The sequence below is a fragment of the Dama dama genome, chromosome 20 (assembly GCF_033118175.1).
Source record: "Dama dama isolate Ldn47 chromosome 20, ASM3311817v1, whole genome shotgun sequence".
Taxonomy (NCBI): Eukaryota; Metazoa; Chordata; class Mammalia; order Artiodactyla; family Cervidae; genus Dama; species Dama dama.
In genome coordinates this window covers 2,501,870-2,519,223 of record NC_083700.1, presented here as the reverse complement: position 1 = coordinate 2,519,223, position 17,354 = coordinate 2,501,870, and the positions used below count along the sequence as shown (strand labels likewise).

The following is a 17,354-nucleotide window of genomic DNA, read 5'->3' as shown; positions in this document are numbered from 1 at the left end:
GGAAGTTAAGCTCAAACTCCCCTCCCCAACCTCACAATGCATCTGTTTTGACTGCTGATGCAAAAATTCAAGCAGCAGTAAACTCAGCTCAGCATCCTCCAGTGTTAAGGAAGGATGTAAATTCCAAGTGCTTTTATGAGTTAACCTGTTATGAGAGGAGGAGATGTAAACCTAATAGTCCTAAGACTATTTTGCTGGAGACAGTTTACTGAGTCTAATACAGGTGTGGGGGTAGGACTTGAAATGACCTGAATGGAGAACAAGTGTCCCAGCGGCATTGTGAAGCTGCCCTTATTTTCTCCTGAGAAGCAGGACTGCAGAGAAAGAAAGGAGGAAGGAGGCTGAGAGCTGGACAAGTGGCCCTATTTATATCTGCAAGGTCAGTGAGACAGCGGCTCTAGAGGTTTTGATTTATGACCATGTCTGTGCGTCCACCCGCATGCCTGAGATGGAGTGTGATTATACACTGTGATTGGGAAGCAGCAAGGGCTGGCTGTTCAAACAGGCTGGCAGGGAAGCAGAGGCTCTAGGGTCGATACCTCGTCACAGGATCAGGAAGCAGCAGCTAAAAAGCCTGGAAGGTGAATTGAGGATAAATAATAAAGCAGAGTTTGATGGACTTCCTAACCAACAGCAGAGATGGGGGCAGCTTTCTTTAAATCTGTGTTTTTTAAAATTGCAGACTGTGACCTATTAGTGTATCATAAAATCAATGGGTCGCACCTAGCATCTGGAAAAGAAAAGAAAAAAAAAAAAGAATAGAGAATGATACTATCCATTTTAAAGATAAATACAATTTTTGAAACCTGTTTAAAATTTACACAAACCTATACGCATATGCTGTGTGTAAATGGTATGTCCCACTGTGGATTACAGTTGGCAAAGTTTGTAAGCCAGTTTTAAATCAGTTGCCCGGTTGTCAAGACCCAAAATAGAGTGGAATTGGGATCCTTCAACCCAGGCCCCCTGACAGCTGGTCACTTCCTTTCAGTGAGTCCCTTGGAAATGAAATGTAGGCAAAGGCACGGGAGGGGGTGTCTTCCTTGATTTGGCTTTTGCAAAAAAGGAACAGATTTCTGAGCTTCAGTGAAAGTGACCATACAGGCAAAGTTCAGGCTCCAAGGAAGAAGAGAAGTCACTGAAGCAAATCTATTTTTAGCAAGCTGCTTCTAGCAAGCTTTGTGAAACAGGCAAGGCAGAAAAATTTTCATGGGAAAAGAGATACAAGAGCAAGGGTGTATGGGAGGAGCCATTTCCCAAGGACACATGATGAAGGCACATAGACCTACCATGCCATGCCCCCCATCTCTTGCCCCTCCCCCCAAACCAGGTGTGCAGACCTCAAGAGAAGAGAGGCAAGCAAAGCACAGCTAAGGATCTTTGCTGAAAGGGAAGGGGAAAATGCCACCGAGAGAGGCCGCCTGACCAGATGAGTGAGAAGTTCTAAGACACTGCAAAGGCTTGAAAAATCAGATCTGAAGTCAGGGCAAGAAATGAATTTTTGACTTGGCAAAAAATTAAGGAAAACAGAAAGACATTATTCAAATTAGAATAATAGGAGGATAAGGAAGTCTGATCCTTTATTTGGAAAGGACGAGAAAACTGGTCATAGCTGAGGAGGAAGCGAAGAAGCAGAGGGAGACTCCAGACCCTCTGTGTGGGCAGGCCTGGCGGGAGCAGCCTCCCGCGACGGAGGGGAGGGCCTGTTGGGAGGTGGGTTTGCATCACAAGAACACCAGTTCTTAAAACTGTGCTGGGTTTACTGGGGAGGTTTGATGGAGGTGATGGATAAGCGTGAAGGCTCCACCAAGCGGCCTCACTGGATAGGGGGTTTTACATTTTAATGTTAACTCAAGAATTACCTCAGGAAATTTGCCCAGATGGAAGATGGGTGACTCTTTACCTATAGATTTTCCTCCGGAGAAAGTGACACACAGCAGCTAGGTTTGAATTTAAGGTGTTTGAGGTCAGGGTCTAACTCAGGCAAAAATAGAAGTCTTGACACCTCTGTGCAATGTCTACACCCCTTTCTTAGGTTCTTCATTCACCCAAGGATGAGATTTGCAGATGAGGCTGGAAATGTTAAGACTCCCTGCTGGGACAGCAAGCACACCTCATCCCTGAATGAACTCTTCCCTGGTTGGCTCTGCCTCTTTGCAGCACTAGGTGCATTTTTGCAAATATCTCTCCTGGTTCCACAGAAAAGAGTACAGCTGTATCACTCCGGGGCTGGATCTAAAGTTACAGTGGGTTGAATGATAGCCCCAGCAAAGATATATCTCCTAGAACCTGCAAATGCAAGCCTTTTTGGATAAAAGATTGTTGCAGATTAATTGAGTCCAAAACTTTGAGAAGAGATCATCATGGATTCAGTTCAGTTTAGTTGATCACTTGTGTCCAACTCTTTGCGACCCCATGGTCTGCAGCACACCAGGCCTCCCTGTCACTACCAAGTCCTGGACCTTACTCAAACTCAAACATTGAGTCGGTGATGCCATCCAACCATCCCAACCTCTGTCATACCCTTCTCCTCCTGCCTTCAATCTTTCCCAGCATCAGGGTCTTTTCAAATAAGTCAGTTCTTCGCATCAGGTGGCCAAAGTACTGGAGTTTCGGCTTCAGCATGAGTCCTTCCAATTCAGGACTAATTTTCCTTTAAGATTGACTGGTTTGATCTCCTTGCAGTCCAAGGGACTCTCAAGAGTCTTCTCCAACACTGCATTCAAAAGCATCAATTCTTCGGCACTCAGCTTTCTTTATAGTCCAACTCTCACATCCGTACATGACTACTGGAAAAACCATAGCTTTGATTAGACAGACCTTTGTCAGCAAAGTAATGTCTCTGTTTTTTAAAATGCTATCTAGGTTGGTCATAGCTTTTCTTCCAAGGAGCAAGCATCTTTTAATTTCATGGCTGCAGTCACCATCTGCAGTAATTTTGGAGCTCCCCCAAAATAAGGTCTCTCATTGTTTCCATTGTTTCCCCATTTATTTGCCATGAAGTGATGGGACCAGATGCCATGATCTTAGTTTTCTGAATGTTGAGTTTTAAGCCAACTTTTTCACTCTCCTCTTTCACTTTCGTCAAGAGGCTCTTTAGTTCTTCTTCACTTTCTGCCATAAGGGTGGTGTCATTTGTATATCTGAGGTTATTGATATTTCTCCAGGCAATCTTGATTCCAGCTTGTGTTTTTTGCAGCCCAGCATTTCGCATGATGTACTCTGCATATCTGTCTCTTCCCTGGTAACTTGGACGGTAAAGCGTCTCCCTTTAGTGTGGGAGACCAGGGTTCGATCCCTGGGTCAGGAAGATCCTCTGGAGAAGGAAATGGCAACCCACTCTAGTATTCATGCCTGGAAAATCCCATGGACCAGGGAGCCTGGTGGGCTACAGTCTATGGGGTCACAAAGAGTCAGACATGACTGAGCGACTTCTCTTCTTCACTTCACTCTGCATGTAGGCTAAATAAGCAGGGTGACAATATACAGCTTTGACATACTCCTTTCCCGATTTGGAGCCAGTCTGTTGTTCCATGTCCAGTTCTAACTGTTGCTTCTTGACTTTCATACAAATTTCTCAGGAGTCAGGTAAGGTGGTCTGGTATTCCTATCTCTTTGAGAATTTTCCATAGTTTATTGTGATCCACACAGTCAAAGACTTTGGCATAGTCAATAAAGCAGAAGTAGTTGTTTTTCTGGAACTCTCCTGCTTTTTTTTGATGATCCAACAGATGTTGGCAATTTGATCTCTGGTTCCTCTGCTGTTTCTAAATCCAGCTTGAACATCTGAAGTCCACAGTTCATGTACTGTTGAAGACTGGCTTGGAGAACTTTGAGCATTACTTTGCTAGCATGTGAGATGAGTATGGTTGTGTGGTAGTTTGAACATTCTTTGGTGTTGCCTTTCTTTGGGATTGGAATGAAAACTGACCTTTTCCTGTCCTGTGGCCACTGCTGTGTTTTCCAAATTTGCTGGCATATTGAGTGCAGCATTTTAACAGCATCATCTTTTAGGATTTGAAATAGCTCAGCTGGAATTCCATCACCTTCACTAGCTTTGTTTGTAGTGATGCTTCCTAAGGCCCACTTGACTTCACATTCCAGGATATCTGGCTCTAGGTGAGTAATCACAGCATCATGGTTATCTGGGTCACGAAGGTCTTTTTTGTATAGTTCTTCTGTGTATTTTTGCCACCTCTTCTGAATATCTTTTGCTTCTGTTAGGTCCATACCATTTCTGTCCTTTATTGTTCCCATCTTTTCATGAAATATTCCCTTGGTATCTTTAATTTTCTTGAAGAGATCTCTCATCTTTCCCATTCTGTTGTTTTTCTCTATTTCTTTGCACTGATCACTGAGGAAGGCTTCTTGTCTCTCCTTGCTATTCTTTGGAACTCTGCATTCAGATGGGTATATCTTTCCTTTTCTCCTTTGCCTTTAGCTTCTCTTCTTTTTCCAGCTATCTGTAAGACCTCCTCAGACAACCATTTTGCCTCTTTGCATTTCTTTTTCTTGGGGATGGTCTTTATCACTGCCTCCTCCACAATGTCACAAACCTCCATCCATAGTTTTTCAGGCACTCTATCAGATATAATTCCTTGAATCTGTTTGTCATTTCACTGTATAATCATAAGGGATTTGATTTAGGTCATACCTGAATGGTCTAGTGATTTCCCCTTTTTTCTTCAATTTAAGTCTGAATTTGGCAATAAAGGAGTTCATGATCTGAGCCACAGTCAGCTCCCGGTCTTGTTTTTGCTGACTGTATAGAGCTTCTCCATCTTTGGCTGCAAATAATATAATCAATCTGATTTTGGTATTGACCATCTGGTGATGTCCATGTGTAGAGTCTTCTCTTGTGTTGTTGGAAGAGGGTGTTTGCTATGACTGGTGCATTCTCTTGGCAAAACTCTATTAGCCTTTGCCCTGCTTCATTTTGTACTTCAAGTCAAAATTTGCCTGTTACTCCAGTATCTCTTGACTTCCTACTTTTGCATTTCAGTCCCCTATGATGAAAAGGAAATCGTTTTGGGGTATTAGTTCTAGAAGGTCTTGTAGGTCTTCATAGAACCATTCAACTTCTTCAGCATTACTGGTTGGGGCATAGACTTGGATTAATGTGTGATATTGAATGGTTTGTCTTGGAAATGAACAGAGATCATTCTGTCATTTTTGAGATTGCATCCAAGTACTGCATTTCAGACTCTTTTGTTGACTATTATGGCTATTCCATTTCTTCTAAGGGATTCTTGCCCACAGTAGTAGATATAATGGTCATCTGAGTTAAATTCACACATTCTAGTCCATTTTAGTTCGCTGATTCCTAAAATGTCGATGTTCATTCTTGCCATCTCCTATATGATCACTTCCAATTTGCCTTAATTCATGGACCTAACATTCCAGGTTCCTGTGCAATATTGCTCTTTACAGCATTGGACCTTGCTTCCGTCACCAGTCACATCCACAACTGGGTGTTGTTTTTGCATTGGCTTTGTCTCTTCATTCTTTCTGGAGTTATTTCTCCACTGATCTCCAGTAGCATATTGGACACCTACTGACCTGGGGAGTTCATTTTTCAGTGTCCTATCTTTTTGCCTTTTCATACTCTTCATGGGGTTCTCAAGGCAAGATACTGAAGTGGTTTGCCATTCCCTTCTCTAGTGGACCACATTTTGTCAGAACTCTCCACCATGACCCGTCCATCTTGGGTGGCCCTATACTGGAATGGGTAGCCTATCCCTTCTTCAGCAGATATTCCTGACCCAGGAATTGAACTGGGGTCAACCTGCATTGCAGGCAGATTCTTTACTGACTGAGCTATGAGGCAAGCCCATTCATGGATTAGGGTAGACCATAAATTCAGTGGAAGATGTCACTTAAAAAGAACACAAGAGCTGTAAGAGTTACTTATATATTCTGGAGATTAATCCTTTTGTCTGTTGTTTCATTTGCAATTATTTTCTCCCATTCTGAGGTTTGTCTTTTAATGTTGTTTATTATTTCCTTTGCTGTGCAAAAGCTTTTAAGTTTGAGTAAGTCCCATTTTTGTTTTTAAATTACTTAGTTTTTAAATTTTTTTAAATTTAATTTTTTATTATTAAAATTTTTATTATTAAAATTTTTTTAATTTAATTTTTAAATTTAAATTTAAATGTTTTTAAATTACTTAGTCATAGAGGACCCTGGTGTGATGTATGTCAAAGAGTGTACAGCCTATGGTTTCCTCTAAGACCTGTGGCTGACTCATGTTGATATAGAGCAGAAACCAACACAATATTGTAAAGTAATTATTTTCCAATTAAAAATAAATAAACTTATATGTAAAAAAAGGACACAAGAGAAGACAGAGACGAGATGACCATATGAAGACAAAGGCAGAGGTTGGAGTTACACTGTCCCAAGCCAAGAAACTCCTAGAGCCAACAGAAGCAAGGAAGAGGCGAGGGCAAAATCTTCCCTGGAGTCTTTGGAGGGAGAGTGTCCCTGCCAGCACCTGGATCTCAGATTTCTGGCCTTTAAACCTGAGAGAATTTATTTGTGCTATATGTGTGTGTGGTTTTTAAGCCACCCAGTTTGTGGGAATTTGTTACAGAAGCCCTAGGAAATGAGCACTGGGATTCTGCTGGTGGGATATTTGCTCTCTCCATGAATAACTTAATTTTAAAAAGGCTCAAGCTTTTAGCTAAAGAGATAAAACAAGGAGGATGGAATTTCAGGCATTTATTAAGTACAGGGAGGATTGTTCAGACTTGGGTGATGATCTGTTGCTTAGAATGGGCTTCCCTGGTGGCTCAGTGGTAAAGAATCCACCTGCTAATACAGGAGATAAGTGTTATATTGTAATAATGTAGGTTATATATTGTATATAATATAAATAATATATGTTTTACTATATTTTTAAATTTCTATCACTAGGTAAAACTGATATCCCAGTTTTATGACTAAGTTATTTATATAAGCTTTCATGGCTACTAAGTGGCAGAGCAGAGCTTAATTTTGGCCTTAATTACACCATTTTCATTCTTCCCACATCACTATATTGGCTCCTAGAAGATAATTTTATTAATAATTCTCTTTCCATAGCTTTAAAAAGCCCACAGTTTTATTTAAGTAATAATTGTTATTCATACAGCACATATTTAAAATGTGCAGATTGGTAAAGTTTGATACACAAATCAGTGAGATCACTACCATAATCAAAATTGTGTTGTTTCTTTTTTACTGGGTTTTTAGAGTTTTTTAAATGTATATTTTGGATATGAGTTCATCATCAGATATGTGATTTTCATTTTTTTCTCCCAGTTTGTGAGCTGCCTTTTCATTTTTAAAGATACTGTAGACATTCATCTGAGCTAGTTTAAGCCCAGCTCTGTACAGTGCAGTAGGGTTGATTGGATGATGACTCAAAAGTCAGTGCAGCTGTCTTAGTTTATACCTCAGATTTTATGATGCTAATTGCAGGAAGGGATAGCCTGTGAAGTGTTACTGTGTGTTTGACTTTCTTGAACATGTCTGAAAAGGGCTAGTTATTTTGGGATCAGCTACTAAAAACCGACTGCTAAGGAGTATGCTGTAGAGAAGGAAATGGCAGCCCACTCCGGTATTCTTGCCTGGGAAATCCCACTGGACAGAGGAGCCTGGTGGGCTACAGTCCATGGAGTCGAAAAAGAATTGGACCCGACTCAGTGACTGAACAACAACAAAGGGATATACCGTACACAAACCAACATGACATTGACATTGAAGTCGCTCAGTTGTGTCCGACCCCGTTTGTGACCCCATGGACTGTAGCCCACCAGGCTCCTCCGTCCATGGGATTTTCCAGGCGAGAGTACTGGAGTGGGTTGCCATTTCCTTCTCAGGGGATCTTCCCCACCCAAGGATTGAACCCTGGCCTCCCGCATTGTAGGCAGACGCTTTACGGTCTGAGCCACCAGGGAAGTCTACACAAACCAAGAGGGGCTTTACAACCAAGTGGACTTGGGAGGAGTCACTGAGAACCCAGAGAAAATGTGCTCTGTCTGCGGGACCTGACTTTTGGGGAGTTCAGCCCTTTTCATGTGTAAGTGGGGCTTTCGGGTTGAGCTTGTTTTTGTCTAGGAGGGGGGACTGGCAGCTGGAAGGACTAAGAACTGAATGCTGCTGGAATGTCCCTATTAATCAATGTTTTTGTCCTGTGACCAGCTCACTTTATGTGGAACTCTGAAACCGGCAGAATTGGTTTTCCCTGCAGTGACCCACCTTCTACCTTCACAGCCAGTACTCACTGATCACCCTCTCCAACCAATAACCTCAGAAGCTCAATCACACCAAAGTGATAGGCACTTAATAAAATGCCTATTCTCTAGGTCAGTATTTAAATATATTTACCAGACTTTATTTATCTAGCCTGCTATTAATTAGACAGTTCTTGTTGTTCAAACATTCTATATTCTTAATGACTGTTAGCTGCTGAAACATTCTAGTATTAGTACTTCTCTTCTGGTGCACATATATACTTACTTCTGTTAAGTGTGAATCAGGAGTGAGCCTGCTGGGCCATAGGACAAGCATGTGTTTAGATACTAGGAAACAATTTTCCAAAGGGTTGTACTAATTTACCCTCTTACCAGCAATGAACAGGAACATCCTGTTTGCTTCACATCCTCATTAATATTTGCTATTGTCAGTGTTTAATTTTAGGCAGTCTGGTGAGTATATCGTAGTATCGAGCTATGGTTGTAATTTGAATGTCTGTCATCCATATATTTCAGTATATCCCATCCCACTTGCTCTCTTGTAAGCGTCACCTTGATGCCTCTCCAGGGGAGTGGTGGAGTTTATGTTGTCTCCTTTTGAATATTTGTTTCATGTGACTTTCTTTCTGAGGCTAGATCATGAAAATCAATGAACTTCCATCCTGTTCTCTTAGATACTAACTCTTGAAATTTCTATTGTGTATTTTGTCTTTAATGATTTCTAGCTTAACTCTGCAATGATCAGAGAACATGTTTTATGTGATTTCAAGCATTAAAAACTTGTTGATATACATATGACCCAATGCATGTGTGAAATTTTTGGTAAAAATTCCACATGCACATGATAAGAATCTATCTCTTGCAACTGTTGGGTATATAGTCTATAAATGCAAATTAGGTTAATTTTATTTATTCTTTTATTTACATTTCTTGTATTCTTGATTGTTTTTTGCCTCATTCTATCAGTTGCTGAGACTGTGTTTTTTAAAACGTACATTTGACTAAGATTGTGAATTTTACTTTTTCTTCAGTTCTGTCAACTCTTTGCTTTACATATTTAGAGGTTACTTTATGAGATCCTAGAAATTTTAATAATTTAAATGAATATATCTATTGTATAGCGAATTTGATTATTCTGAAACTTTAAGGTAATGTCTCCCCTAAGGTTTTCTTTGCCTGCTATCAATAAATCACTTCACTGGCTTGCTTCTAGTCAGTGTTTGCAATTACAGGAGTGGGTACTTTCCAAAGAGGGCCCCAATGTACCCCCTCCCACCCATTCTCCCTACAACATGGCCCTAATACACCTTCAATGGAATGGTAGAGTCCGTGTTGCCTCCTTTGAACTTTTGTGGTCCTCTCTGTGACTTCTGAAGCTAGATCATGAAAATCAATGCACTTTTGTTCTATTGTCTTGGAATTCAGCTGCCAGGCTCTGAGAAAGCCCACAGTGTCCCACATGGACAGATCATATGAAAAGACCATGTTAGGTATTCAGGCCAATTGCCTAGCTGAGGTCTTGACCTCAAGTGCCATATGTGTGATGATGCCTCTCTGATACCAGCTCCCAGCTCTTGAATCACCCCAGGCTAAAATTTATCCCCAGTCTCCAAGTCTTTTTAGCTGAGGCCCCAGACATCCTGAAACAAACAAGCCACACTACTGTGCCTTGTCCAGATTCCAAATTATGAACATAACAAAATGGTTATTTTATGACACTAAGTTTTGGAGTTATGAACAATAGTAACCAGAACAGTGTAGTATAAGTTTTCTATCTTTTGTTCACCTTTGTACATCTTTATTTTTGAGTGTGTCTCTTGTAAAAAGTATGTAGGCTTGTAAAAAAATTGAGTCTGCCAATTTTTGTTTTTTAATTGAAGTATTTAGTCTGCTCTGCTGCACTTAGTCACTTAGTTGTGTCTGACTCTTTGCAACCCCATGGACTGCAGCCCACCAGCCTCCTCTGTCCATAGCGATTCTCCAGGCAAAAATACTGGAGTGGGTTGCCATGCCTTCTTCCAGGGGATCTGCCTACCTCAGGGGTCAAACCCAGGTCTCCTGCACTGCACGCTGATTCTTTACCATCTGAGCCACCAGAGAAGCCCAAGAATACTGGAGTGGGTAGCCTATCCCTTCTCTGGGGGATCTTCCTGACCCAGGAATCAAATTGGGGTCTCCTGCATTGCAGGTGGATTCTTTACCAGCTGAGCTACCAGGGAAGACCATGTATTTTAGTCTATATATGTTTAAATAATTACTTATATATTTGGGTTTAAATCTTCCATCCTAATATTTTCTTATTATCGATTATGCTTTTCCTATATTCTTTTTTCTCTTGCCTTCTTTTGGATTGATTACATTTTATTATTGTATCCTCCCCTCTAATGAGGGAGCTTGTTGATTATACATTCTAAATAACTTTGATCCTGAACTTCCTACTCAAATTTAAAGTTTCAGATAATCTCTCAAGATATCTATCATTAAGCTGAGAGAGTGAAGCATGTACACAAGGAATCAGAGAAATAAATTAGGATTGAAAATTATATCTAAGAAAGAACCATGTGTGTGATTTCTGGCACATGGAGTTGTCTGGTTTCCATAAATCAGAAAACAATTAAACTTTTGAAGGGATAACATTTTCTAAGAAGTCATGACTCTTAAAAGGCCTTTGGGTCATATAAGCCTTAAAACAGCCCTTGGACCTCCAAGTTTTCATAAGCAGGACAAGTCTGCAAAAGTTATGCAGCACTCAAGGAAGAGACCCTCTTCAGCTTCACTTCAGATGTGGCTGTGGAGGATAACAGACAAGGAAAAAGGCCCAGGGGATGGAGCTAGAAGCCACAGAGAACAACAGACAAAGAATGCCACCCTGAGAGCCACATCAAGGTCACACCTAGGAGAGCTCCCCACTTCTGGGGCAAAGACACACTCAACAGGGTCATTATTCATAAGGACTGATGGCTGCTGTATCCCCTACTGCTCCTTTCATTGGGTGGGAGGCTTTTTTCTTTTTTTTGGTAGGGCCAGGGGTTGTTATCCTGGTCAGACCATGAGGAGCTGCATTCAGCCCCGAGGTGGACAGGGCATACTTTCCAGAGAGCCCAGCCTTTGAACTTTGCAGCAATTGGTAAATGGGATTTCAGGCTGTTTCCCTGGGAAGGCAGTAAGTTTGGTCTAAGAGTGGGAAAAAGGAGACATGAACATTAACTGTCTTGAGAGGCTACAGTGGCTGAGCCTGCTGTGTGTTAATAAGCCCACTTCTTCTTTTTCCTGGGTTCACGGACCATCCTCCCTTACAGGAAAGCATGGCCTTGCTGAGTTCCAGCCAATGGAACATGGTCGCACAGAGTCAGACACGACTGAAGTGACTTGGCATGCATGCATGCATTGAAGAAGGAAATGGCAACCCACTCCAGTATTCTTGCCTGGAGAATCCTAGGGACAGAGGAGCCTGGTGGGCTGCCATCTATGGGGTCGCACAGAGTCAGACATGACTGAATCGACTTAGCAGCAGCAGTGCTTAGCCGCTCAGTTGTGTCCGATTCTCTGCGACCCCAATCAACTGCAGCCCACCAGCCTCCTCTGTCCATGGGGATTTGCCAGGCAAGAATACTGGAGTGGGTTTCCATGCCCTTCTCCAGGGGATCTTCCCCACCCAGGAATCAAACCAGGTCTCCTGCATTGCAGGCTAATTCTTTACCAGCTGAGCTACCAGGGAAGCCAATATGAGTGGAAGCAAAATGGCATTTTCAGGCCTGGCCCATAAAACCCTCCTGAGAGAGTCTCCATTCTGTCTCAAGGCTGATGAACACAGTCACTTTAGAAGTCAGGGCTCACAGTGGAGGATCTACAAGACAAAAGGAGCCTCAGTTCCTGAATCACTGCTCAGGTACCTGTTCTGAAACACACCTGAGTGAGAAAAAAAAGTCCATTTGCTATAAGAGCTATCATTACTCCAACTACGACATGAAGCCATCACTTACCCTATCAACACATAAAACTACCTATGCCTTGTCTGGTAGCATAGAGGAGGAGGGCTGTACTTTAAATCTCTCAATCCTGACAGTTTCTCTAAGTGGGAACATAAGCCTGAATTTTAAGGGAAAATTCCTGAAGCTCCATTCGGTCGGTGTGGCCTGGCCCATCATGGTGATGAGTGCCTACATTTGCTCCCATCTCACTCCAAAGGGGAAGCCTGGTGAGCCCCAGAAGCAGGAGCCAGCAAGACCCCAAGAGACCCAAGGAACAGGAAAGTCAAGCAGAATCAGAGATGCTCTGATGTGAATTTATCTTGAAATATTCTGAGTCTTTTCTTCCCTTTTTCTAGATAAGGAGACATAGGCTCAAGAATTAAAGTGATTCTTCACTTAAAATTTGGTGACAGAGTTAAGATTAGAAGTCAGGTCCCCTACTATTAGTTGCGGCAATAGAAAAAAGAAAAGGCACACACACTACTACTTTAGCAAGCAATTAAGTATTTCTTTGTTGCTTTATGCTTTTTCTTAAAATTGTATGCAAATTTTTCATTCTACATTATCATATATCCTCCATGATTTTACGTAAAAGAAACTTTAAAATTAATTGTCACAAAATAAAGAAGACCCTCCAGGAAGCAAACATCCCAGTGGAAAGACACAGCCTGATCACAGATACAAAATTACCTTAGTGCTAGAATTTGGTGTCTTAAGGGCTTCTTCCTGTTCTATTGCCTTCTCTTATCTATGATCTATGGTCTATCATCCCCATTCCAGGCTTATCTCCCTCCTAGGGAAAAAAGTACTATCACCCAAGGACACCTGCCAAATTCCTACTCACCCTTTGAGGTTCAAGTCCAACATCATCTCCTCTAGGAAGTCTCCTATAAACCTTCCAAGCCCAGGTGATCCTTTCCCTCTCCCCATCAACTAAACCCTAAGCATGCTAATTCTAGCACTTACCAAGCCGTGTTGCAATGTGTCTGTTTGCAAGTTTTTTCTTCCATAAAGTATAGCACATAAAAAATTTGCAAACAATGTTTGCTGAACGAGTGAACTTAAGGTTATGGCTGCAGGCTCCCTGGGGTCCACTTGTCATCACGCTCCCTAGCGCACTCCATGATGGCCGGCGGGAGGCCCGCACGCAGCAAGCGCATACTTACTGGCTGGGGGAGGGGCTCCGGAGGTACCGGGCCTGCACAGCCCTCACGTCGGCTTCATCCTCTTCACTCGGGACTACCTGCTCCTCTTCTGGGTCCCCACTGGTTGCCATGTCAGCCTGTCAGCCTCTGTAGGTTTAGCGCGAATAAGGCAGTTAGAAAGCCTAGTTCTGGAGGTTTTGTGGGGGTCAGGGGTGTGTTGGTGACGTCACCTCAATGGAACTAGGAATGGGAAAGTCACCACATGTTAATCGCCTAGTGGGGAAACAACTCATGAGGAAAACCCAGTCAGACTTGATTCAGCTACTATTATCAGGACACCAAAATGCACACTCGGCCATGTAAACAGTCCACCTTGGAGTCATGAGATTTAAGAAGTGATACCTTGGCTCCTTCCACAGGTGCCAGCAAGAAAGCAGTGAGGGGAGTCCAAAGTTTGCCTTGACTATAGCTTAAGCTGAACAAATGTGTATTCCCCAGACCAGAAAGGTCTTTCTCTGAAACTTCTGGGTATACACACTCTCTCTCTCCCGCTCTCACACAAGTAGAGACACCTTTTGTCTCTACTGGGAAGGTAGCTTCTTCAGCGACTCTAACCAAGGCCGCAGGAGCCACTGACTTTGGCTCAGGAGCCATTCCACAGCTTATTAAGGAACATGAGGCCCCCCAGGAGCTGGTCCCAGACAAGGCTGGGCCCTGACACTCAGGGAAGAGCTCCTTGCCTTTGTTTGTAAGTCCCGGGCTCACAGGACAAAGTGAGGGGAGAACACTCACCGCGGATCTGCCTGTATCTCCACACCAAGAGGGCAGCCACCCAGAGGCTGAGGGACCCAGACAAAATGGCCAGAGGCTCCGACCAGTGAGACGGACCTCCCTCCTCTCTCCCGTCTCTTCTCTGAGGCGCAGGACAGCTGTTCACAGGAAACCTTAGCTGTCTTCTAAATTTAGCCTCTGGCCCCTCAGCCTGGCAGATCTCTGAGAGGAAGGCATGCAGGCTCAGGACTCAGACCCGAACGTGGGCCCCACTTAACTCTTTCCCTCCTGGCTGTTTCTTTGGAAACTGACCTTGAGCCGCAGAATTGGGAGAAGTTCATGCTTCACAGAGAGGCCTAAAGAATAGGTTTACTTTGGGCTCTCTCTCCATACCTCCCTGCCTGGGGCTGCCTGTTCAGAGTGCTTCCAGAAGATAATCTAAAGCCAAGGATCTAGAAGAATGAATTAAACTGTACTTTAACCCTCTGTCAGCATAGAGGGGTTTTGGGGAAATACCAGATATATAGAGTGGGGAGGATCCTCTGATAGATGTTGGGAGAGCACCATGGTGAGACTAAGGGGTAGTAACTGCCTGTGACCAGGACTCCATTTCTTTGGAGAGAGATGACTCTGGATACTGAGCTGGGCAGTTGTGCATCTCTTCCACAACCCCTGTCCCACACTCATCCCATGTCATCCTGGGTGATATAAACACCCCTTGAGCTTCATAAACTTCAAATGAGTTTATAATCCATCCTACTCCACTACACCAACTCCCATCAACATTACAATCAAAACAAAGCCCAATAACCCAAAAGTTCATTCCCTCACCCCATACATTCTGTAATGACCCCTATCCCTTCATCCATCCATCTGCCCATTTGTCTACCCATTCACAAATACATATTGATATCCACTATGCATCCGGCTCTGATGTGACCAAAGTTAGTAAGACACATAATTACATGCTTAAAATGGTGTTTCTTCCCAGCTAGGTGGAATAATGCCTGGGGCATAGTATCATTAACAACTGGCCAAACAAATGAATGACCTCATAGCTTATTAGAAGGAATGAGACAGAGACCAAAAATAGCTCAAGCACAAGGCAGAATGTAGTCAGTTAGTGTCCTAAGAGAGATCCAGAGTGCTGTGTGAGTTCAAAGGAGGGAGAGAGCCCTTCTGACTGAAGAAGTCAGGAAAGGCTTCACGAAAGAACAGATAACACCTGAACTGGGCTTTAAAGCACATATCGGATTGCAATAGCAGATATGGTGAGGGGAGGATTTCCAGAGGGGATGACATGGAAAAAGTTTTAGGGTAGCAGAAATTAATTTCACATAGTGACTAGAGCTTTGAAGAAAGAAAACAAGGTTGTGTGCCGAGACTTGGCAAAGCAGAGATGGGAGCATCTTTGGAGAGAGTGGTTCCGGAAGGCATCTCTGGAGAAGCACGTGGTACCACCATTGACCAGTTGCCAAACCGCTGTCCTGGGCATCAAAACAGGGGCTCAGTGAGCAGCTGCGGAAGATGGAAGAAGGACCACAGCCGAGTAACCATGGGGTTCAAGGTGCCTTCAGACTTCAAGGTTCCATGAGGATGAAGGCTTCATGAAAGAACCTCAAGGTTCCATGAGGAGGGAGGGATGGAGAGGGGGTGGGAATTGGGCAGGGAGCCAAAGAGTGGCATCAGGTGGGCAGACCGCCAGCATAAGGAAGCAGAAGGTGGGTGGGAGGTGAGAGAGGGAGAAGGGAGAGTGCGTACACCTAAAAGTGGCAGCAGATAAAGCAGGGACCGCTCAGGAGGAGGGGGTGACAGAGGGCCTCTGTTTTCTTTATAACCTTAATCACCACCCTGAGCTCACAGAGGGTGACATCCAGATCACTAGCAGAGTGGACTAAAAATCAGAAAACCACTTGCCAGCTATGTGACCATAGGTAGCCCATTTAACTTCTTTGAGATATAGATCCCTGTCTGTGACATAGAGAATCGAAACACTCATTTCCGCACTGTGTTCTGACCACCCAGGCCAAGGTGGATCCCCTTCCATGGCCAGTCTTATTACCTGTGTCATCTCCCAGGTTATGCTCCCCACGGCACTGGTGATCTTTAAGTGGGGTGACCAGCTACCTCAGTTTCCCTAAGATAGAGGCATTCCTGGGACATAGGGCCTTCTGTTTTAACACTGGGGCAACTCCAAGTTAACTGAGATGAATCAGTCGTGGTATTTCTGGCTGTCTTGTTTGACTGTATACTATTTTCCTCCTCAGTCAGATTAGCAGTTCTCTGGGGTAGAGACTTCTGGTCTTCTTCATGACTGTGTCTCTAGCATGCCGTGGGATGGGGGGAAATGAAAAGGAAGGGAAGCAGAGGAACAGATCATAGTATGTCTCGAAGTGTTTCAGCAATTGTGGCCAACACCCTTCTTTTATTGACTTTGAAAGCCTTCCTCTGAGATCACTTCCCTTTATATTATAAGGTGGCAACTTCCTGTCTCATACAGGTAAACACGCATTATAGTGAGAAGCCCAGGACTTTGCCCACCTGCTAAATGGAGAGAAGGCAGGGGAAGGAACTGAGAAGGTGAGGAAGGTTCCTGCTGGGGCCTTTGGTGGGGTGGGCGGGGCTGGAGTCTAGTCCCACAGGTGAGCTCGCCTGTCAGTCCAGCTGAGGGGTGGGGCATGGGGGCCAGGCTGGGCAGAGGTAGACAGGAAGGGAGAAACTATAGGACTGACCGAAGGCTGGGCTGGGCCAGAGGCCGCTGTAGCTTTAACCAGTCAGCCCCGACTGATTCAAGACAGGAGCCCACCAGTGCCAGTGTGGACTTGGGGCAGAGAGGGAGCAAGACCATGGAGGGGAAGATACAGCTTCTGCTGGGGGTGCTTTGTGCAGGTGAGTAGTGCCCAGGGGTGGGCAAGATAGGGGCTGAGTGCTCAGGGTCTCCCAGACACCCCCAGGGAGGGCCTCGAATGACACAGTGTATTCCCTCTGGGCAGAACGACATGTTCTGTTGCTGAAACAGCAGGTTCCAGGCCAGAATCAGAATTTTTTTGTTCTCACATTAGTAAATAAAATTTGAGCCCATTTATGGAATGAAGAATTCATAAGGGTCTCAAAACTATATTTTCTGATTCCAAGTCAAATCATCGGATCAAATATATTAATAAAATCTGGAAATTAGAACAAAATATTTAAAATCAGGGTTTTTAAACCCCAGAAAGGCCAGGATGTGT

At 43.6% G+C, this 17,354-nt stretch overlaps 2 protein-coding genes across 4 annotated transcripts in view; one reads left to right on the top strand and one right to left on the bottom strand.

The window, feature by feature from the left end:
• Window positions 1-14,302, bottom strand: part of STYXL2 (serine/threonine/tyrosine interacting like 2) — a 61,956-nt gene extending 47,654 nt beyond the window's left edge. The window contains exons 1-2 of one of the 2 annotated variants that reach the window (XM_061119783.1): window positions 14,242-14,302; window positions 13,375-13,500 (exon numbers count right to left, since the gene is read on the bottom strand). In XM_061119783.1, coding sequence (XP_060975766.1) covers window positions 13,375-13,484 — 110 coding nt within the window. In that variant the 5' untranslated portion in view covers window positions 13,485-13,500; window positions 14,242-14,302. Of the gene's footprint in view, window positions 1-13,374; window positions 13,501-14,145 lie in introns of both variants that reach the window. The other variant, XM_061119781.1, reaches the window with a different exon arrangement.
• Window positions 14,303-16,829: 2,527 nt separating this feature from the next.
• The window catches only part of GPA33 (glycoprotein A33), a 50,886-nt gene continuing 50,361 nt past the window's right edge, over window positions 16,830-17,354 (top strand). Inside the window, exon 1 of one of the 2 annotated variants that reach the window (XM_061120173.1) lies at window positions 16,830-17,013. In XM_061120173.1, the coding sequence (XP_060976156.1) occupies window positions 16,971-17,013 (43 nt within the window). In that variant the 5' untranslated portion in view covers window positions 16,830-16,970. The remainder of the gene's footprint in view (window positions 17,014-17,354) is intronic. The other variant, XM_061120174.1, reaches the window with a different exon arrangement.